The sequence below is a fragment of the Pseudopodoces humilis genome, chromosome 3, assembly GCF_049639895.1.
Source record: "Pseudopodoces humilis isolate 2021_Gansu_Grassland_sample_001 chromosome 3, ASM4963989v1, whole genome shotgun sequence".
Lineage (NCBI taxonomy): Eukaryota > Metazoa > Chordata > Aves > Passeriformes > Paridae > Pseudopodoces > Pseudopodoces humilis.
In genome coordinates, this window is record NC_142202.1 from 101,824,218 (window position 1) to 101,847,327 (window position 23,110).

Genomic DNA, 23,110 nt, shown 5'->3' on the forward strand with positions numbered 1-23,110 from the left:
TCCTGGATTACAGCACTGCTGCAGGAATTAAAAAAAAATAAAATAAAAAAAATGCAAGAAGCTGGTATTCAGTAATAAAACAAAAGTAACTGGAAATACTGTCCAGGCAGTTGTTTCTATAGTTAAGTGACTTGTGTTTCAAGAGTTGAACAAATTGCTCTAGTGATCTATTTTCACAGAATCGCAGAATGGTTTGGGTCGGAATGGACCTTAGAGATCATCTTGTTCCAAGCCCCTGGCCATGGGCAGAGACAGCTTAAACTAAACCAGGTTGCTCAGAACCCCATCCAAACTGGCTTTGAAGACTTCCAGGGATGGGGCATCCACAGCTTTTCTAGGCAACCTGTTCCAGTGCCTCACCACCCTCACACTGAAGAAGTTCGTCTTCATATCTAATCTAAACCTACCCTCTCTTTCAGTTTAAACCTGATCTAAACCTGCCCTCTTTCAGTTTACAGCCATTTTACCTTGCCCAGTCACTACATGCCCTTGCGAAGAGTCCCTCTCTTGTAGCCCCTTCAGGTACTGGAAGGAGCCATGAGGTCGCTACACATCCCTCTCTTCTCCAGGCTGAACAACCTCAATCCTCTCAAACTCTCCTTGTAAGAGAGGTGCTCCAGCCCTCTGAGCATCTCTGTGGCCTCCTCCAGACCTTTTTCAACAGGTCCATGTCCATTTTGAGGCTGTGGGCCCCAGGGCTTGATGCAGCACTGCAGGTAGGGGCCCACAAGAGTGAAGGGGCAGAATCACCTCCTTGCCCTGCTGCCCACGCTGCTTTTAATGCAGCCCAGGACACAACTGGTTTTCTCAGCTGAGAGAACATGTCACCAGCTCAATTTGAGTTTCTCCTCAGAAAAACATTTCTTTGCTTTGATTTCTATCAACTATTCCAACAAAAACGAGAAATAACATGACCCAGGAGTAAATGTTTTCATAGGTTTTTTCCTGCCTTGTGTTCTCTTACAGATTTTCTGATTGATAAGTCAGGTTTAGGTAGAAAAGTCTCATCATTTCATCTGACAGCTCTTTTAGTGAAAATAACACATATAAAAGGTTAACATGTCAACAGAAAGAATATCTCTGAAAATAGAAAATTACTGCATGGTTTTGAGTGAAATGCCTACTAAATTCATAGCATGTAATTCATTTCCATTTGCACTTAGCATTATGCTCAGTAAATAAGTGCCATATTTTTGTTAATTATCCTAACCTTCTGTCTATCTCCCTTTTGTCTAAAAAAAATAAAAATCATTGTGCTTTCTTTTTAAATAAATGATGCCATTGGCTATTCTTTCAGAAGATCTCTTTAATCTTGACCTATATGGTAGCAACCGTAGTCATATACAGACTCTGGGACAAGCATACACTCTTACTGTAAAACTTTACTGCAGTATTATGCAATTTCAGTTTAAGTACAATACTGTTTTTTTTTTTAATTTGCACAGTTACTTGACTGGATATATGCCAATATTTCTGTATCTTACGCCTTTAAATTAGTAAGATATCCCATGAGGTTCAAAAACACTTAACTTTCTCTTCTCTGACAGCTATTTTACTGCCAGTAGTCAGACATCTTTCATCCTAACCCAAGAGCACTTCTGAGAAGTTCAGGTTTCTGACTGACCACCTTATGTTATTGGGATGTATATTTTCATTAGTAGCTTCCTCAGCTAAATACAGAGGCTAGCATTTAAAATCTAGCATTTAGCCTCAATTCTCCAAGATAAAAAAAAAACAAACCACCAACCCAAACAAACCAACCAAATCCAACTAACACAACCAACCAACAAACCCACCAGTAAGGAGTCAACTTAAAAAACAAAAAGGGATGGAGAAGCCTACTCTCACACCTGATGGAACTTCAGCAGTTGAAAAGTAACCTATATTGCCAACCCAGATAAGTACAATTTTGCTAAAATATTCTTTGCTATTAGATGATTAGCAAATTTCAAGCAGGCTGCCTGCAAAATCCATGTTGCTCACTGACTGGAGTAAACAGGTACAGAAGTTTGGAAAAGGAATGTAAAAGAGAATATAAAACCGCTTGGCTAGGGTAAGACTGCTTCAAAAAGCTGTTGGTCACCTTTGTACTGTTTCCCAGAGAGGAACAAAACCCTTCACGAGAAGGAAAAGCATTAGCACTTATCACAGCTATCTCCCTTGCATGAAAAATCACAACTGTCTCCAGAGAAACATGGGCAAGCTAAACCTCAACCCTCTGCTGAAATGAAAGGCTAGTTTGAAGATCCTCTTTTCTAAAAGAAAATTTCTGAATATCTGTCTAAAGAACAACACTTGCTCTGCTTTCAGAAGTAGGATTTGACAGAACAGTTCATATGACCCTTGAGAAACAGAAATAAGACTAAGCAACACATTTCATAAGTACACTTTATCCTGAAGAAACAAAACAGGGGAATGGGCGCAACAACTATTTAATAGGTCTTTTCTGTGTCACCTAAATATTATTTGGTCCCAACTAAGAATGGCAATACTTTGTCATGCTTTGTGCTTAACAAAGAAAGATGAGGATCTGTGAAACACTGGCTTATCTATATCAAACATATCACAAACAAAAGGAACTACTTGTCAGAATCTGGCTTCAATGTCCCTAATTGCTGTATTAGTTTTTCAGGTTTCATACCACATGTTCAAAACTAGCTACAACGGCTGGTACTTCAGGAGAGCTTACTTGAGCTGTAAGACTTTCAACACACCACAGTTTAGTAGTTCTCAATTTCTGTTAGCTCAGATATTCATTGATTTACAAAATGTGTGATTATGTGTTGAGACATCACTGAACAATAAGCAACTCAATGAGGAAAACTCACAAAATATGACAACCTAGAAAGGAAATTATAAGTCCTAAAAAAGCATGAGGAACATGGTTTTATAAAGAATAGTAAAGCTGATAGAAAAAGTTCTGAAAAGTGCTCAAAATCAGGAAGCCAGCAACAGAAGTGGCAGGATCCCACAGAGAAAAGGTGTGGAAGAAGCACTCATGGGTATGTCCATAGCAGTAGAAATCATGGGATTTTTGTGTCAGCCCTCACTGCTGAAGGTGTGGGGAGAGAGTTCAGAGGAGCATGCGAGTTAGATGAATCTGGAAGGTGTCAGTTATGCACTTGCACACCATGACCAGCTGGCATTCATACCTCTGAAAGAACACAAATGTGTTAAATGTTAAAATGTTAAATGGCAGGCCAAAGTGCATCAACAAACATTTGTAAAAATAACATGCCAGAGTACAAATTCCATCTGAAAAAAATAAGATGTAAAAAGGATCTTCATAGGGATTGTAGCCCAGCAAGTCAAATGTCCATCCCCAGTAAGACAGCAAATTATATAATAAATATAGCACTGAGCATTAAGAGATTGATGGGAAAAAATCAGCATGGGCTCTGTTCACTGGCTGGAGGGCTATGAGGCTATCAAAGAGCACACGGACAAAGGGAATCAAATACACAGAAATCTTGCAAAATACTTTCACAAGTTTTCACACTGAAGTCTAGCCAGAAAGCTTAACTTATTAATGGATTGGAAGAATTGTTCTTTCACTAACTGAAATCTGGTGAAACAGGAGATAGAAGCCTGGAGATCACTTTTCAGAGAGGAAAGTCAACAGCAAGTCCTGCAGAGGCAGGTTTTGAGATCACTTTTATACAGAATCCATTACTGATGATCTAGAGAATGATACTAGGGTTTTGAATTCTCCCCAAATCAGCTGTTAGTCTGCCTTGTAGTCCCATTCATGGTGCCTTCTGCCACTGCCCTCCTTTTCCCTGGTCTTCCTCTCCATCACGGACTCTACACACATGAAGGAAGACCAATGGTAGAGAGAATAGCAAAACATAAATTCAAGTAATTATACACTCATTTCGTCCGGTTTTGCTTTTCTAACTATGCATTTGACTTGGAAAAAAGCATACCTCAAATTAAACAGATTCACCCACCAAGTGTTAATGAGTACCAGTACCTGAACATGTGTAAGCAAGCAGTGTAGGATATGAAATAATAAGAAGTATTAGGCAAAACAGCAGCATGAAAGAGAAGTGGAGCAACCCAAAGACCAGCAAAGAAAGTTAACTTGATGTAGAACATACAACAGAAATTTCCAACAGTGAAAGAACAGGGGAAAATTATACTGCCAAATGCAACTTGTTAGTTTTCAGCGTCACAAATAAAAAAGAAAGAGGGGCAGAAGATGAGGGCTTGAATCAGGACTTTAAAACCCCAAGTTTTAAGTCCATCATAGGCCAAAAATAAAGTGCACTACCATTTTACCATCTGCAGCTATCCATTGCATTTATGAATGGAAAGCTGAATGTCCAGACAAAACAAAACAAGACTGCAAAAATGTAAAAAACATCATGTACATAAATCCAAGTTGAGATTAAAAATGTGTATGTTATCTCTAGTAAGCTGAAGTCATAATTTAGGAATGTGACAGGATATGAAAACCAACATGCAACCATTTAATGGGCATTCCAATAAGAGATTTTTAGAGATTACTTCACATGTAGAGACTCAATCTTTAGCTGCACTAGGGTGCCAGATTAAAGCCATTAAGTCCTCATGTAGTGTGAGTAATACATCTGTTATCAGATGCAGTAGATCTGCCTCCCTGCCTTTTTCCTGTATGCAGCCTTTATTTCAATTTCAATTTCAAATTAAGTCTTTATTTTCAACATCCTGTATTTGGAATACTACATAAAGCTGTAGCATACGGACAATTGCTGGGAGTTGTAGTTGTCTGGATTCATATTTATAATTTATACCAACCTCATAAAAACAAGCAACAAAACATCTTGGGAGCCAGGTCAAGCCAGCAGAATGAAATCCTGACAGACCAACAGAAATTTCTACACATTTCATCCCAAGTTCAGAGTACTCCCCTTTTGACCTAATTCTGACTCTTAGAGATGTTGATAGAGACCTTCCAAAGCAGCAAGGAACAGAAAAGGGAAGTAGATTAAGTGCACAGAGCACAAGTTCAGTGCATAAAAGTGCCCTGTCATATAGTGGCTAAATACGTAACAGGCTATTTAACTGTGTGGAGCTGAACTCCCAGCTTCTTCACCAATTCCAGGCAACAAAACAAGAGAAACATCATTAAGGAGAATCTCTGAGCTTACCAGTTCAACTTATCATCAGTTGCAATGCAGGAAAGGACAGGAATCAAACTCACCTTCTTGAATGAAAAGTAACATACAAGGGAAGAAAACAAAAAAACTAATAATTTTCTCCTAACAGCAACTTTCCTCATCTGCTATTGAGTGCAAAATTCTTGTTCCCCTATGCTACTTAGCAGTATTTGTTGAGGCTGTTATTTGATGCTCCAAGAAAAAGCTTGCCCCCTCAGCTGAGGTCAGGAAAATAATCATCTTCAAAACAACAGAAACACCTCAGCAACAGAGTATTAGCATGAGGACAGGAACGTAACATTTTAATTAACCTCAAGATAATTAAGCATTTTCACTCCCTTCTAGAGTAAATAATTTATTCTGGTCAACTATCAGATCACCAGGATAGGACAAATGAGCAGATAAGCTGCTAAGAAAAAGAATTACCCAACAAAATTCTTGATCAGTTGTACAGCCTTTCTTCTTGTTCATCAAGACTAGGAATTAGTGAAAGGTGAATCAGAGTGGTAGTGGGGCAACAGCCTTGATGCTGTGCAAGCAAGGCTCAGCAAGACCTGAAGCAGGCACGTTACCAATCCTTCTAGCCACAAATGCAAAAGCACAGCACCACAGGGGCTGCAATGAAAAGTCAATCCCATCCTGTTACAGACCTAAACCAAAAATAAATATAGGTCCTCAAAGGGTAGTCTTCTCATACCAGTACATTCCACACACAGTCCATTTCTGGAAATTTCGTTCTGTTCTTCTGACCTTTATCTGCAGTTTTCTTAGGCTGGAGAGCTCCTTTAACACAATTCTCAGGACATGAAAGCAATATAGCTCAGATGCCTTCAACTGTGACTGTTATGTTTATGTTATTATAACGACTAAAATTTGAAATTGTCTTGGGCACAAAATTTAAGCAATATTTTACAGCCAAATCCCTTTATTTGTTCTTAAAGCAAAGGAGTAATTTCACCAAGAACTGAAATTATCAAGAATATCTCCTTTTGGGCATCAACAGTACAAAAAATGATACTGAGACTTTCTGACAATTTATGATTCTGGTTTGATGCACAGATATTAGCTGTCAGTATTTCACATCACAACCAAACAAAAAAATAAACAAGCCTTCATACAACGGACCCAATCATTCCTTCAAAATATCTTTCTTGACTAACTAGCAAGTCTTGAAAGTATATCCTATCCAATGGAAGAGGAGCTCTCCTCCTGTTCCCCATTATCTTTGTAACATTATGCTCTGACATTTCCATTCTACCAACATTTCTCCTGTTCTGCCACAGGTACTTATGAACTCTTTTCAAACAATGTCATTTTAAAATGAGAAATCCAGGCTGTGCAGACTTTTCTACTATACAGTTTCCTTTAAATTCAGATAGTTTTCCAACTATATACTTGATTTACTGGACTAGAAAAATCACAGCTACTGTGACTCAGATGCTAGTAGACTGAAATAAATGCTCTATGATCTTGAGGATTCACCTTCTGAGCATGTAGCTGAAGTGTCTGATTTACATCATTACTGACCATGTAAAGAGTGAGAATGGGGGAAAACAGGGATTGGCTATACACCTTCACCCACAAAAATGCACTCACACACCTTCTAAGAATGATGTACAGCTTTGAGGCAGGTAAAGGACCTAGGGGTGCACTTCTCCTTTCACAAAGAGCCACGAGATAAAGGTGATACAAGCCTCCAGTGACATGAGTAGGAAAACAATCTACTATGGAATGACACCTCCAGCTGAGTGTAACATGTTCATAAAGGTTTGAGATCCATTTTCTTTTCCTCCCACACAACTCTTAGGGAACACAAAAATAAGCCTCAAAACCCATGGCTAGATCTATTCCCATGGACAGAATGGTATTGATGAAACCAATTTGCAGGTGGACCCATTCTTTACTACCAGCATTTAAGATGTAAATTTAAACAGATATCTGATTCACCATATAAATTAGCCATTTAAGTCTAGGGTTTTGGCTTGGGTTTTTGGAAAAAAAAAATTGCATTTATTTTGGTGAAAAGTATCTGTTTCTATTTCTTGTTTTCTATTTCAATGACATTCCTTCACTCAATACTCTTGGAATTAGTAATAATGAATTATAAATTAGTATTTGCCAATGTTGTTTTCTTACTAGACTTTCGGTGGGTTTTTTCCTTTTTTTGTTGCGCTCTTCACTCAATCTTCTTATATAATTGTTTTCAAAAGCCATTGTTTAAGAGTAGCTTAAACACAGAACCTACTCTTTCTAGCAAACAACTTGAAATCCAGTATTTATCACAGTCACATACAGCATTTTACCAAGATGGAACTAAAGATCAGCCAAAGATCAAATCACAGTTATGAGAAAAACTACATGGTGCCACTGCTAAGACTTTCCTTAAGAAATGACAATGGGAGTACAAATAGTTCTAACATCTCTGTCCTCATTCTTGTAACTTATGCTTTCCAAAGGTTTCTTAGTTCTTCCTGTAAAATAGGACTGCTTAAAAATGCTAAAGTAAAAAAATCACAAAAACCCACAAACTTTTTTTCATACAAGTTGTCTTGCAGCAGGAAAATGTACAGGACCAAAGAAAGCTTTTTAACAAACATGACTTAATTCTTCACAACCAATATATTTTGCAAGCCCTAAAGTTGTGGGCTACATTTTCGTTTAGCATCTAAGCAGAAGACAGTAAAATGAACATCTCAGCAGGAAGATTAAAGGCTTCCTAATTGCAGAATTGGGAGAATATTAAAACAGGCTTTCTGCTGTAAATCAGGAGTCATTCTTAACACAGAAAAAAACAATTCTCTCATGCCACAGTGGTGATTACTTCATTTTCAAAAACTTGTGACCAGAAGTGTTCCTTTAGCTGCAGTTTAGCGACATGCTGAAACCCAAACGGCCCAAAGAGTTTCTGAACAGAAAGAAAGAGCTGGTATAAATTCAGAAATGCTTTCTTGGAGCAAATGGGAGTTTTTATGCAGGTACCTCAGTAAGAATGACAACTGGTGCCCTATTAAACTTTTGTATGTTACCTCTTCCATTTAGTACAGACTTCACCATCAAACTGCTTTAACTACTGGCAATGGAGAATGGGGAAAGTAGCACCATTCCAAAACCAGAAACTCATCAAAGGAAATAAAAAAATTCCTCAGTGAATGAGGATGAATTTTCAAAACACCATACATAAACTGAAATACAATCCAACACACCTTAGGGGAGGCTATGGAAACTTTCTAAAAAGCACTGTTCTTGTTGAAATTGACTCTTCACTTTTCCTGGGAAGTACTACATTGCCTTGTACATAGTATTGCAAGGTAACAGAATAGGTTATACTCATTACTGCTCAATGCCTATAAGCCACGCTGAAGACTGATAGTGCTGTTACCTAAAAATGACACTTGATGTCGTGCTTCAAAAATTCTTCCACATATTGTCAAATACTTGTTTGTTTACAGCACTGTGGAAGAATAATTATGCATAACCCAACAGGCTGCTCACAGTGTAAGTCAGATCAGCTCCTTAACAGGCTTAACTCATGTACTAGCTTTATAGAATAGCTTTTATGCTGAACATTAATGAATGTGGCTTTAAAAAGAAAAGAGTACTAACCCTGTAGAGAGGGTGGCATTTGTCCTTGAAACATGGTGCCAAACGAGCATAGATCTGCAGGCTATAGTAATAACTTGCCAGCTGGAGAGATAATGCAGAATGTAATTGCTTTTCAAAGCATTTGTTGGCATCTACCACCTAGAAGAAAGAAAGCATTAATTTGCATGAAAGAATTAGCAAGCATACAACATTAAGTGTACAAACTTTCTAAAAAGCTACTTGCTGTCATTTAGAAATAGCTCTGACTATGATTTTCTGGCACAGATGTAAATCAGTAACCCACACACATAAAGATAATTCTACATTATGGTAGTTTTTTCCCCTTGCACAATCACTAACCAAAATGTTTTTCCAACTACACTACTGCTGCTTCTATACCACAAGGTTATTATCCACATTTCTGAATTAGAATTGTCAGTCTGGTGGCCCAACTTCTATTTTAAGTAAGAAAATGTGTCTTTTCACCAGTGCCATGCTCAATGGACCAGCCAATGGCATTTGTTCAGTTTCCTTTACATGCACCAGCCCAATCTGTAAAAATGTGTATTAAAATGAATTCAAACACTTAAGATTTTAAAATCTTAAGGAAATTAAATTTTCTAGTAGAATTCTGAATGTTACGAATAGTCTTTTCTGGCAAACTTGCCTGGCAATACAAAGCCCCTATCAACGTACCTGTGGTAATGCAAGGAGGTAAGCAAGAGACAAGGCTGCATCCTTTGGTAAAGCATCACTTGCCAGCTGTAGCAGAACTGCAACACAGAGGGAGCAGACACAAAGTTTGGATTACTGACCATTTGGCCTTGAGAGCTAGCAAATGAAATGTTTTCAGGGCAACTATATTTTATTAGACACTAGCTTGAAGCACTCCAGACACACTTAATTAAACACTTTATCAGCACAATCCAGAAAGAGATAATGTATAATTAAACTGCAGCACAGCTTCACCTTAACTTCCAGGCAAAGTGTTTGATGCATTAACCAAAGCAGAATGAGATTATGCAGCAACAGATGCTAAACAAAGCCACCTGTACTGATTTCCAAGAACTAAATATTTTGCTTGCAATATCAAGGAAGTAATGTAATGCTGTAAGGGTTTGAAGATACCAAGAAGAGGAATGGTACAAAATGTCTTCTCTTCAAGCCTGAGCTCAAATTCCCTTATCACTGAACAAAATAAACCATATAGAAAAATTCTGCCTTAATTAAAAATAGAAACAAAAAGCCACAAGTGTCATAAGAAACACCAAAACCAGGTTCTGCGAAATACTGAAGACAAATTATCAGTACTACAGCAACTGAAATAAATTCATCAAAGGATAAGTATTCTGATTATAAACACATATACTTCTGGTAAAAGTGACACAAAAACCACCTGCTTTTACTATATTATAAATATCAAACTTGAGGAGGGATTGTTTCCATAATTGTAGATTACATTATTGCTAATGTTATCAATATTATTTCAATAGGAAGAAGCTATCTTCTAGCAACTTAACTCTTGGTTTATTTCAAGGAAGTCTCAAACACCTGTATTTCCACATTATGTAATGTCCGAATATCAAAACAGGCTTTCTGCTGAAAAAAGTCATTCTCAACACGGAAAAAACAATTCTCTCAGGGGCATTCTGGTAAAAACCCAATTACTTTACACACACTCCCCCAGTGAATTCTTTGTTCCAAAGAATGACTTACAAAAGGCTTGAATGACCAATTACAATTTTCAGATTATCATTAATTTGCCATCAGCCTGAAGTGGATTTACATGCTGGCCCTCAGCCAGATACAAACACTAAATTTCCATGTGACAAGTCATCACAGAGGCTGCCACATAAGCCTATCCAACAGCACCTATCCTTTATGCTTCAGATGGCTTTTACTGTGCTTCAGACAGCTTCTTGCTGCTGACAGATTGTTTCTGCTACACTCTAAATAACCTGTATGCTGTCCAAGCAAAGACAGTAAGAATTCTAGAAATATCTAATATTAAAATCTTGATGAAGATTGCTGGTTCCTCCTCTAATGACAAGTACAACAACCACCTCTAGTTAAACAGAAAAATAAAAAAGATAAGGGAAGGAAGAATTTCAGCTTTGCTCTCTTTTCCCTGTCTTTGGAGAGTTAATATTAGTAAAGCCTCTTGAATACACAATAAATTATGGGTTCTCTTCCAACTTAACATCCTCAACATGACAATTGGCACACTTGCAAAAACTGATCTTCACCATTAGGACAATAATTACAAAGAATGCAGCACCAATACAGGGTCAGAAAACAATGATTTTCATCACAGTTTTGCATCAAGAGTGACACAATGGCATCCCAAGTGCCAGAACATACCTAAGAAGAAAGAACTGCCTCTACTCTCATAACTTCTGAGAAAAAAAAAATTCCTCTGTACTGATTCAATAAATTTTCTGCATGCTAGTGTGTTCATGAGAGAGTTTTATGTATCCATACTCAGATGTCCACTTTACATATCCACATATTAACAAATAATTTCATACAGCTTTCTGCCTCCCAGTGAAGCCCTACAAGAATCCTCTGCAGTATAACAGGGCTGAATTCAAATCACAGGCTCCAGATATTAGCAGGATGACATTGTCTTGTCATGTATCTTCACAAAATTTACAGAAACCTAATGTCATTTCAGACCACTGCCAAATCTGGAATTTGCCAGAGGGATTAGACATTACAGGGTTGGCAAACCAGGGAGGGCAGGCAGTGACAAGCAAAATGCCAATGCTGCTGTCTCCCCCTACTGTCCCACAAGCACAACTTTCTCAGGAAAACACAAAAATATTTTTATTTTACAAATATTTTCATTTCCTCTGCAGGTCTTTATGCCACAAGCTTGTTTGAGAGGCTAAGTATTGAAAAAATGGTTTATTTGTGAAAACTGGAATTTCTCAATACCTAGAAAGTTTCATTTCATGTACCATGGATTTTCCTCTGAAAAAAATGTAAAAACTGCTTTGAGTCCTCAATTGTTCATTTAGTCCATGATGAAATCCTAATAAACTTAGAAGTGTATACTGCAGTAAAACAGCCATATGTACAAGTAAATACAAAATCACGGGGAACATTAAGGTATTATTTGCTCTAAAACCCCAGAGGATTAATAGGTATGCCCAACTGTCTTGAGATTACTCTGAGTTTAATCTGGTTACAAGGACATACAGCCATCGTTTCAAATCACATCTTCAACCTCCTGACCAATGGCCTCCCTAAGGCCTATAGAGAATGAAAACCCCAATTAAACAGAGATGCACAACACAGCCTCAGCCCAACAAGTCTGGGTGCACTATCAGCCCACAGCTGAGGAAGGAGTGCTTTACGGGACCCAGGGAGATGAGTGTTACCATTTCACCTGCAAATACTCAGTTTATCACCTACATCCAGATAGCAAGGACAAGAAAAGTCAAGGTCCAAGGCTTGTAACACTACCAAATCCACAAAAGCTGAAAAATATCTTGAGTTTTATTACAGAGGTTTTCAAAGCCAGACTGAATGGGGCTCTGGGTAACGTGGTCTAGTGGAAGGCGTCCCTGCTCATGGCAGGGCTGAAACAAGAGGATTTTTGAAGTTTTTTCCAACCCAAACCATTCTAACTCAAGGATGATGCACACTGTCTGTGGGGTAAGTGCTTAGCCAGTCTCTCACACTGCACATGGCACTGTCATAGTAAACAGACTGATGCCTACTCCAAGGTCTCCCAAGACAAGGTGCCAAGTACAATGAAGATTTCTTTGCTAAACTGTATCTCCCGTCAGGTTCTTCAGTTCTTTTGATGGAGCTGAAACCTGCTGCTGTAGCTGTCCCAGAAGACAGCTAGAAGCAAACAGCTGGGACTCAAAATTGTCAGAAAAATCAACTGAAATACGCTATGCTTGCAGTTACTAGACCAGCACAGTAGCTGACACCTCATATTAGCATTCAAGTTTTGTATGGCAAAATCCTCCAAAAAACATGCAGGAAGTCAGAAAATGATAAAAATGCAGAGTAATAAGTGGGATTCATATCTGTGTGGTTTCTTAAACTTCAGCAGTGTGCTATCAACATGCACATTTTCAAGCTACACAATCCTGAACATGTTAACTCATTATAAAGACTTTCATGAGAATTGACAAAGCAAAGCTTTAAGAAGGGGGAACAGGTGGGATCCAATACTATTAATCCAGGGCAAAACACATCACGAATAGCAAATTATTAATCCAATTATTTACAGAAAGCTCTGTTACACTTATGTGTAAGAACAGTTCACTGGCTACCAAAAGGTGTAGTACACAGCAGTCCAGAATAAAACACCCCATTTTTCCAGAAGAAAACAAAGAACTCTGTTTCAGAGCACAGCTGGAGGGATTCCTAAGTAAAACTCTGACTATAGAAGTGGTGGAAGAGAAGCATTAAATGGCAAAAACATTAAGCTGCGCACTTAAGAGGAAGGAGACAGATGCTCAAAAACTGAAGTTAAAATCTAAAATTTCTTTTCTTCTTCAAGCAAAAGTCTCCAGCACTGAAATTTCCATTTCAAAAGCAGCCACTGAATTGTAAATAATCAGTTCCAATCACTCAAGTTTGAGCAGGAACTATTACCACAGATCTGCCAATTAAATCATTTTCCTAAGAAAGCAATGAATACTTTTTAATCCTTCCCCCCTGCCCTTTAAGACACAGGAATTAAAGCTAAAAGCCTATGGACATTCAGCATGTAACAAATAAGATTTTAAGTACTGATTTTAAAGGATTTTTCTGCATTAAGACAGCATGTAAAGAACAAAACATACACACCCCCAATTTATACAAGCTGCTGCTAACGTTTTCTGATTCACAATGTTGTTCTATTAGAATTACACAGGTTATCTGCACAAATACCACATATCTCAAACTACTGAATCATATACTTGTAAAACAAATATGCTGGTTTTCATGAAACAGTTTAAGTAAATGTGTGGCTTATGAAGAAAACCTGTCTTGAAACTTCTCATAAAGCAAGTGATTTAATATGCTCATTTTTCATTATAGAATTTACCACAAGTCAAGTGTAATACACATAACTTCCTTCAAAAGACACTAGCGTGTAAATATTTAAACAGTTAATTTCTTAAACCAGTAGGAGACATCCAAAAGGAAAGGTAAACAACCACAGGTGGTTTTTTGTCATTTGTCTTTTTTTAAAAAGAGAAATTGCTTCAGTTAAGAAAGTATTAAATATAACCTCAACATGTAGACATTTGGGAAGAAGACAAGAAGTTCTGATGATTCCAGAAGCTGTAGTTAAGCATTAATTGGCAAATAAAATACTACAATGAACCTGCAATACTGAAACCTGGATACACAGTGGCACAGAATCTGACCAACAGAATACGCAGGCATACAGAGAAATAACTCACACTGGCTTGCAAATTCCCATTACCTGTACATGGTAATATTCACAAAACCTTCAATTCCTCCTATGATTGCCAACCCCCAAATAATACTTTCTGCTTATTTAAAGACAACTTTCATTTTTCTAGTCTTTGCTGAGCAACTCCTCTTAAAATCACCGATTCCTTTGAAAACTGCAGGTACTTCTAACAAGACTTCTTATCAACAAGAACTGTTGAACCAGATCACAATTCATGCAGAACACCCAAACAATACTTCAGATCATTCTGTGCAATTCTCCACACTTAAACCCACCCACAGACACTTCTGTATTTACTATATATGGAGTGAATATATGCAATATGTCCATACCTTCTGTAGTTGGAAGGAGGTCTTTTCCTTTACTCTTTGTTTCTGCAAGTTTCCCTGTTCTCAGCAACACCTCAGCAAAGGTTTCCAAGGAATTGTTCTGGTATGTTCCATAGCTGACTTCAGACTGGAAGTAAAAAGACACATGACATATGCACTCCACACCTGCATTGTCATTTGGATCACTTGCATCACATGCTATTGCCTACCTCAGCTCCTCCATTTGCTTTCCTTTGTTAAATTCAGGATTTTTTCCTACTATGGCACAGAATTTCAAGTCACACATATAATCAAAAACTCTGTACTTTTACTTGATTATAAGATCTCAACAAAAACTGCAGAGTTCTGCAACTGTAACTTACTTCTGCAACATATGGATCATCAATTAGAGATTCATAAAATGGATGACAGCCTTGTTTTTCCACAGAAGCATTTTCTCCAGGCCCACTTTTTAATACACCTCCAAATTCTTGGCCCTAGGAAAAATAAGTATAGTTGAGCCTAGTTGTAAAAAAGCTCATAAAAATTCTGTAAACACTGTGCAGAAGGGAAACAACTGTAAATGAAAAGATCATTGAATTCAGTGGAGAGTAGGAAAAGAGTACATAAACGAGTCTTACATAAACGAGTTCTGAATGAAGTCCAGTATTCTTAAAAAAGGAAAGAGAATCATGTTCAAAAGCAGCATCAGAAAAAACAGTATCACAAACAGAAAATTCACTGAAATAGAGTAAGTAGAAAAGACAAACTGAAAAGGAACAGTTTTGAATACAAGATGACAGTATTTAAAGAGTGGGATTTACTCTTCTTTGTTTCTCCAAAGTTTTAGAGTTCCACCAAATTTCAATTAGGGTTTCTTACACTATGGTAAGAAAACAGGACAAAATGGACTAGAAAACAGCTTTAGACCCCTTCCTTCACTGGGATTTCAAACAGTTCTGTGATGTCTTTAGTTCATTTACTGATTTGAGGCCTTCAGTTATCAGGTCCCACAAAGGAGCTGAGTTTTTACATTAATGTATCACAACTGTGTAAACATTTGGAGCCACATCAGCAATCCCTTACATGTAATGGCCGCAGATAAGTTAATGATCTCTTCCACCACTGCCCATCACTGACAGCATGCAGCATGGCTTTGGTAGTCAGAGTTGTGTTGGACAACACCTTCATGGTTTTGGATGTCGTCCAGTACAACAAATCGGCAGACTGGCCAGAGGAGACGTCAGTTTCATCCTGTGATATATCCAACACACAATGCAAGGGTTAGACTCTGGCTATAATTAGGTTAATGCCCTAAAGCCAAACAAATGCATTAAGAGTTCAGGCACACTATATTAAAAATACATTTGAATGATCATTAATTCAGATAGCAGCTGCCAAAAATAAAGACAAACTAAAAGTGATTTAGGAGTTTCACTGTGAAGTAAGCGGTGTGATCAGTAGAACATTTGGCCCCTTACTCATTTATCACCCCTTGTTTCCACAGACAGAACTGGTTTTAATTCCAAAGTTTATAATGACAATGTTCTGCATAAATGAACTAATTTATTATTAGTTCCACTTTTCCACTAAAATAATCACCTTTCTACAAATCAGAGGATGGAGTTATTGCAGTGTGTTTCTTGTTAATGGTATGCTCTGTTATTACGTAAGTTGATGGTTTGGTCCGACTGAGACCCTCCCACCCCACATTGTCAATCTACCCCGAGTCTCTGTCTTAGGCCCACCACATGCTTGGAATTCCACTTTGGAAATCCCCTAAACTTCAATGCTTGATTAGTCCACGTGACCCAACCTTCCCCCATTACCTCCCTCACTGGATGATGATTTTGTGAACCCTGCCTTTTACCCTCCCCAGGATATCTCTGATTAGCTGATGCTTTGTACCCTCCCTTTGAACCGCCTCCATATTTCAGCTGTTGCACACTTGCATTTTCTGTCTTTTACCCCCAAGATTCCCCAGAGCAATAAATCCTCTGTTATCCCATGCAAAAGACCTCCCTCTCGTCCTTGTCTCCTCAGAGCACAGACTGACAGCCAAAAAGCCGTAGAGCGAGTGCTTTAGTCACACCTGGGGTCATCCTGCTCCTGGGGTGTGACTCACTCCTGGCGCAGGCCCAAGTGATAGGGACAGATAAGCTCTGGCAAGATGCCATATCAAGTATATAAACTTAATCTTCAGTAATTCAAGAAAGCTGATAGTAGAGACAGTTTTGTATTTTTACAGAAGTAGCATTAATTAAGTTGAATTCCTAATAGGGGGAATTGGTAGAGATGCAAATATACATCTCTAGACCAAGTGATAAATTATCATCAAGCTTTGAAATTCTGCAGCTGGCACACAAAACACTGAGAACAGCCAGTCTGAAAGACTACCAAGAACCCCAACCTCTTCTCAGTCAAAAACTGCTTCTGCAATACATGGACATATACCTTAACTTAGTATGAACTCACACATAACTCCATTCTTTAAAGTAGAGACAAATGGGGCTCTCTGTACCAGCTCTTCCTCATATAAAGTATTTCAATAATACCCATGTTGTCTGATCTGTGCTGTTCCAGCTCTCAAAGGCTGGTGTTAATTGCATGCTTTACAATGCGTGCATATTAGTCATAAACATATAATTAGTGTACTAAGATAAACACACTGTTTTTGCAATAAAAACAAGTGTTTTCCTCCATATAGCAAACTTTAACTGCCATATGTTTATCCCAAACGACTCTACTATTATTTTCCCCGTACACTGAAGAATATTGAAAAATTCTACCTGTATAACTGCATGGGAAGTATTACTTTACAACTTATTAATTCATGACAAAATTTAAATATGAGAGCCAAAGGATGCCAAGTTATGCTAAAGAGAAATACATCCCACTGTAATCTCAGAGGAAAAATGTATCAGCTTCAATAAGGTGGAATTTCATGTAGAAAACCTTATTTTTAGTACCTTTTACTATAATGTACAATAAGTTACTGCCTCAAGCTGACCATTTAAGCAGCAGGTTCATCTTAAGTCCTTCAGCATTTGTTTTAATCTTTTATGAAATCATACTGTATATTTCACAGATGTACCACTACTGAACCAACTGGCTAAACTGAGAATTTCGGCTCTTACTTCACCAAATGAAGAAAGTGCATGCCAAGTGCAACCTGTCAGAATTTTTGCTGCTCTGAAAAATTAAAACCAACTGAAAATCCTAGGTCTGGTGGCCTGAGGTGAGAATTTCTTGTTCATGTGTTTTTTAAAGAAACCACTTTAAGTACTCAGTAAGACAGTTTTTTATAATTTATTTTAAATGTTACATACTAATATTAATTCCTCTCTGCCACCATTTTCAAGTAGATGCTGCAAAACACCTAGCTGAATTTTCATGGAGAAAAAATAAACTAAAACTAAACCAAACCAAAACAGAATGAGAAAAAAAAAAAAAATCCCATCCAAGCTGTCAACTACATTTGAGCAAAACAATTTCTTTAAATCAACCTCCTTCAGCAGTGTGAAAATTAATGAGCTAACTTGTATGCGGGCGTGAATGCTTATGGCACTACTGCTATCAGATAAACTCTACTAACTTTTGTTTTAAAATAATTTCAACTCTTACAAGTAATTATAGTTTTTTCAGCCCAAACAGAGATTCTGTTTTCTGAGAAAGCCATTTTACTCTGTACCTGGAGCCAGGTTACAACTTTTTGCTATCCCAAATCTATCTCTCACAAAAGAAGTTAAGTAAGGTTGGAGAACTCATCTCAAGAAGACAACTTTAAAGGTATAGTTTTATTGTATCTTTAGGGAGAAGTTACAGTTTGGGGGAAATTATTTTCTTCTATTAATTCTTCCTGACATCCTTTATAAAGTAAGCACTTCTGATTAAAATCAAAATAATAAAGCAAGAACAACTTATTAAACAGCAGCCAAATTAGTAGATTGAAAATCTGCTTCAATCTAAATGGTATAAAAAAGACAACCAAATTCTGAATTATCAAGTTGCTCTAAACAGATATTTTTGAACATATATATATATATACAGCATGTATTTATATACATATACCTTTGCTCCCACATATGCTTTTATAACTCCAAACAGTCTAACGGGAGGACAAATAACAAAGCCAATTGTTTTTGTGACAAGCCACACAAAAGACAGTAATAAACTAGAATAGCAGCACAGATTTTAGGATTGCTTTTGGTCTTTAATGACAATTAATTAAAGTGCAAGGATTAAAACAGGCAAAAACTATACACTGCATACACTTTTATATGTTAAGAATCATTATATGTCAAGACTATGAAGGAAATGCAATGACATAGAACAGTCTGCTCAAAAACAGAGCATCACACATTAGGTCTTCCTTTTCCCTTTTCGGTACTTCCATTGCCAAACAGGAATTTAAAATAGTCTCTTACATAAGTATTAATGTAGAATCTACATTTTTCTGAATTCTACATTTGTGTAGAGTCTACGTTTTTGTGCCTTGGAGGGTTTTATATTGGGTATTTTGTATTTTTTTTTCAATGTCTGTTTCAGCTATGAACCAGTCAAAGTGAAAACTCCAGTTATGCAATGATGAAACAACCACACCCTAAATGAGAGACTATGGAAAAGATTCAGCTCAAGATGACAACACTAATATTCAGGAGTCACTGAATGTTCAGGCTCTTATTAGGGCCATAACATCACTGGAAACAAAGAAGTAACCCAGCCTTAAGCAGACACAATGCATTTGATTCAGCTGCTGAAACACAGCCTTTGATGACTGCCTGAGATATACAGCAGTAATTAAGACAGCTGCTTTAACATCTGCAGGTCTGACAGAGGACTCGACATTTTGGGGCAGCAGCTAAAGGACAATAGGATGACTGATCATGATTCTCTAATAATTTCTAATGAACTGTGATAAAAATGTATGACCTACCAATTTAATGTAAACAAATGTTCTAAGAGATCCTGTCTTTTCCCAGATATAGTGCTTGGGAGAACTGGAAAAGCAAAGGCACTAATGCTCTGTTAATCAGAAATTTTCTTTTCCTTAAGAAGCCTTTAAGAAAATCATTCTTATAATTTGAATATATTCTCCTCTAGAAAATACATCTGCTTTTCTATAGAGTTAATTTTCAAAAAACTTCAAACTTAATTTCTCTTGGGTTGATGTGCCACTTTACAGTAATTATGCTTTCATATTCAGATATGTAAAAAATAATGATTTATAACAGATGTAAACATATTTTAAGTATTATGCAGATTTAACAAAGTCACAGCTCACTTACAAGGCAACTGATTAATACTGTTTTGTGCTTACACACAACACAGCATCTCATGACTAAGCATTTCATTTGAATTTAATATTTTATCATTAATATTCTGAAAGGCTTTTCCTTAATCAAGACCATAATCTTCTCACCAAGATATTTTAGTTGAGAAGCACAAGATTAGTTGTGTAGGCATTTTGTAGCACACACAAGTAAAAAGGATGAGGCAGTAAAAAGGATGGGGATTGGTGAAACTTAACATTTTGCTTAAAAACAATCTGGTACACTGGAATCATCACAGCTTCCAAAAAATAACTTCTCAAATGGATTCCAGGAGTTCAAACAACAGTGACAAGCTGACACAAAGCTTGTGCAAATGCATTAGCTCCTACAGAATAGTGACGTGCATCTTTATCTCAGCATTCATGCATTTCTTTTAGAGTAGGACCACCAAAAATTTGGACAAAAGTTATGCTGAAGCCAACATGACAGCAACTTTAAATGAACTATTTCTAAGCAGTGTATGTATATATATATAGCCAGCTCCTATCAACATTTCTATGAGTTTTAGGGGAAAAAATTTAGAGGAAAAATTTAATAAAAATGAAATTTTATTAGAAATTTCTAGGGAAGAGCTCACCAAGAAAAAACTGATAAAGAAGTATAACCAGCTAGTGATGCTGGTTGGCATATAGGCATGGTAATGGAGACTAATAATTCAATGCTAGGTGAAAGTAAGAGGGACAGAATAAGGTCACTAAAGGTTTAAAAAGCAAACCTGATATGCTTACAGATTGGTATTTTGAATGCAATAGAAAAAGTGATGCCCAAACACATGTATGCCAGACTTTAATCAAGTCAAGATAAGAAAACTTAGAGCACCAATTTGAAAAGGTATCAGTAAGTGAGGAAGAACAACATTTTTCAATTTCCTCAAATAAGGATTCTATAAATTAATCAGGATATAAGTAAAAATGAAAGGAATACAAGAAAAATCTTCCAGTTTGTTGTTTTTTTTTCTTTAAAGAAACTAAAATTCTGTGACAATGAAGGTGAAGCACAAGGAATTAGATGAAGTGTAACTACATGGATTGCAGTTATGGGATTCAGTGAGGTCAGAGAAACGGAGTTATTGAATATATTGCTTTTCTAACACTGCAGATGTCTGTAACAAAGGATAAGTTATACAGTGAGTAACTTTTTGGCTATGGTTCCTCCTGTGTCATTCCAAGAAATGAAAAAAGCTATAAATCCCTATTAAGTCAACTGGGAGAGAACAAAAAGAAAGAATTAGCAAATATACAGAACTTCATTTCCTAGTGTAACAGTCTGAAACACAACATGCCAAGGAGCCATATTAAACAAAAAGAAAACACCCCCCAGTGCAGCAACATATAAACTTGCCAGGTCAACCTACTTCCAATTCTAAAGAGACAATCAACCACAACTAAGAAGGAGGGGGAATGAAAGCTATGTTGGAGAAATTTCTGAATGTCAATTCTCCAGCATAATGAAAATTGCTTCCAATATGCAAACTGAAATGATAGCGAAGTTAATTAGTGAGTTTACTCAACTCTGATAAACCTTTGAATAAATTTCTTAATCATTTATATGCATGCCTAATTGTTCTGCCACAATATAATACTACAGCACATGAAAGGTGATGCATGACAAATTTTTATAGACATTAAAATATTGTAAACATATGCATCCACACCCATATCAATTTTATTAACATCTACTTAACCTCCCACTCAGAGAGATGCATCTACAGATTTCCAGAAAATAAAAAGCATTTGTTCCAGGGAAGCAGACCTGTTCTTAATATTGATGATTCTGGCAGACACCAAATGTTTGGCCCTCTTCCTCTGAATACTGCTTACAGTGCTATTTTACTTTCCTGCCATTAATTTCATATATACGCAAATACATATGTGTACATGTATGTCTACGTATTCATGCACATATATATTTATATACACATATGTACATAAAAACCACACACAAAATATGGACATATTCTCCATGGAGGCTGGAAATCACAACTGCTCAAAAACCCACCCTATGTAACATGAACCTTCTCTTCTTTCTTTGCTTCCCTCTTTCACCACGCCCTTTTCACCTCTTCTTTTCTTTATTTCTTTAAGGTTTCTAACCACCTCTCCTCACCCCTAGATTTATTTATTTCTCACTTATTTGATTAAATAGAAAAAAGAATAAATTAAATATAGAATTTTCCACTTCAAAGAGTGTGAAAAACGTTCCTGTTTTCATAAATAGGTAAATAATTACATCTTTAAAGGGAGAAAAGTACTTGAAATTGTACAGATACAGACATAAAATAATAGACATAAACACAGAAAGAAAAATAGAAGACTTGTTTCCTGTTGTTCTGCCTGTGGAACACTCAATATTCCTTCTGATCTTACACATAAAACCAATTTCACATGCAATATATGAACATTACAAAATAACAAATCATAAACTTCATGACGCACAGAACTAAGGGGAAAAAAGTTAAATTCAAAGCACTTTTTGGTTAAATATGCATTTCAGGTTTAAAATGTTTTGTTTTGCAACTGGGACAGATTAAAATATACATATATATATACATAAATGTCTACTTTAACATAAGTTTTGTTGCACTTTTCCTGCCTCTGAGTTTATAATTTTTTTTCAATGGTGCTAAGACTGTGTAGGAAGAAGCAACTAAAAATCAGAATCAAGTATAAATACATAAGCAAAACCTCGAACTTAACCTAACAACAGAAAGTAGTAAATGTCTAATGTTGCTCATTTTATCTAGTAAGCAGACAGATGTTGCTAAAAACTCAAATTTGGTTCTTCAGAGTAATGTAGAACAAAGTCATGATTACTTTTAAAATTCACATTAAAACTTACCTCTGTATCTTTACTCATCAACAAAGAAGTCCCAGAGATATCTGAATTCTCACCTCCTTCAGAAGGAAGAAACTGGTAATTCACGGCCTCATAAAGAATCTATAAACATGAAATAAATATTATCTCTTGCCAGCCAAATAAGCCAATGAAAGAATTATGACTGATTTTGTGGGAAACCCAAGAAACGGTGATGTAAAGGCTTCCATGAAAGAAAAGAGTGCTGGAGAAGATGCAAAGAAACCACAGCATCTCTGACATCATCTCACTGCTGTAGTCTCTAGACAAAACTACCTTCCCTTCTCTGTGAATTTTGTGCAATATTTTTCCCATAATCTAAGAAATTTTTTATTTTTTTTTTTTAATTTTATGTTCCATGCTGTACAATGTAGGGTAAAGAAATGTCATGAAAACATCCACAATCTGAACTGAGACTGGGCACTGGGCAACTCCACAAAGACAGGTGTTCCACATGACAGAGGC

The 23,110-nt window shown here is 36.7% G+C and overlaps 1 protein-coding gene across 1 annotated transcript in view; it reads right to left on the bottom strand.

The window, feature by feature from the left end:
• The window catches only part of NBAS (NBAS subunit of NRZ tethering complex), a 161,626-nt gene that overhangs the window by 69,189 nt on the left and 69,327 nt on the right, over positions 1–23,110 (bottom strand). The window contains exons 35-40 of the mRNA XM_005521850.3: positions 22,631–22,729; positions 15,546–15,713; positions 14,843–14,956; positions 14,484–14,607; positions 9,420–9,496; positions 8,745–8,882 (exon numbers count right to left, since the gene is read on the bottom strand). Coding sequence (XP_005521907.3) covers positions 8,745–8,882; positions 9,420–9,496; positions 14,484–14,607; positions 14,843–14,956; positions 15,546–15,713; positions 22,631–22,729 — 720 coding nt within the window. The remainder of the gene's footprint in view (positions 1–8,744; positions 8,883–9,419; positions 9,497–14,483; positions 14,608–14,842; positions 14,957–15,545; positions 15,714–22,630; positions 22,730–23,110) is intronic.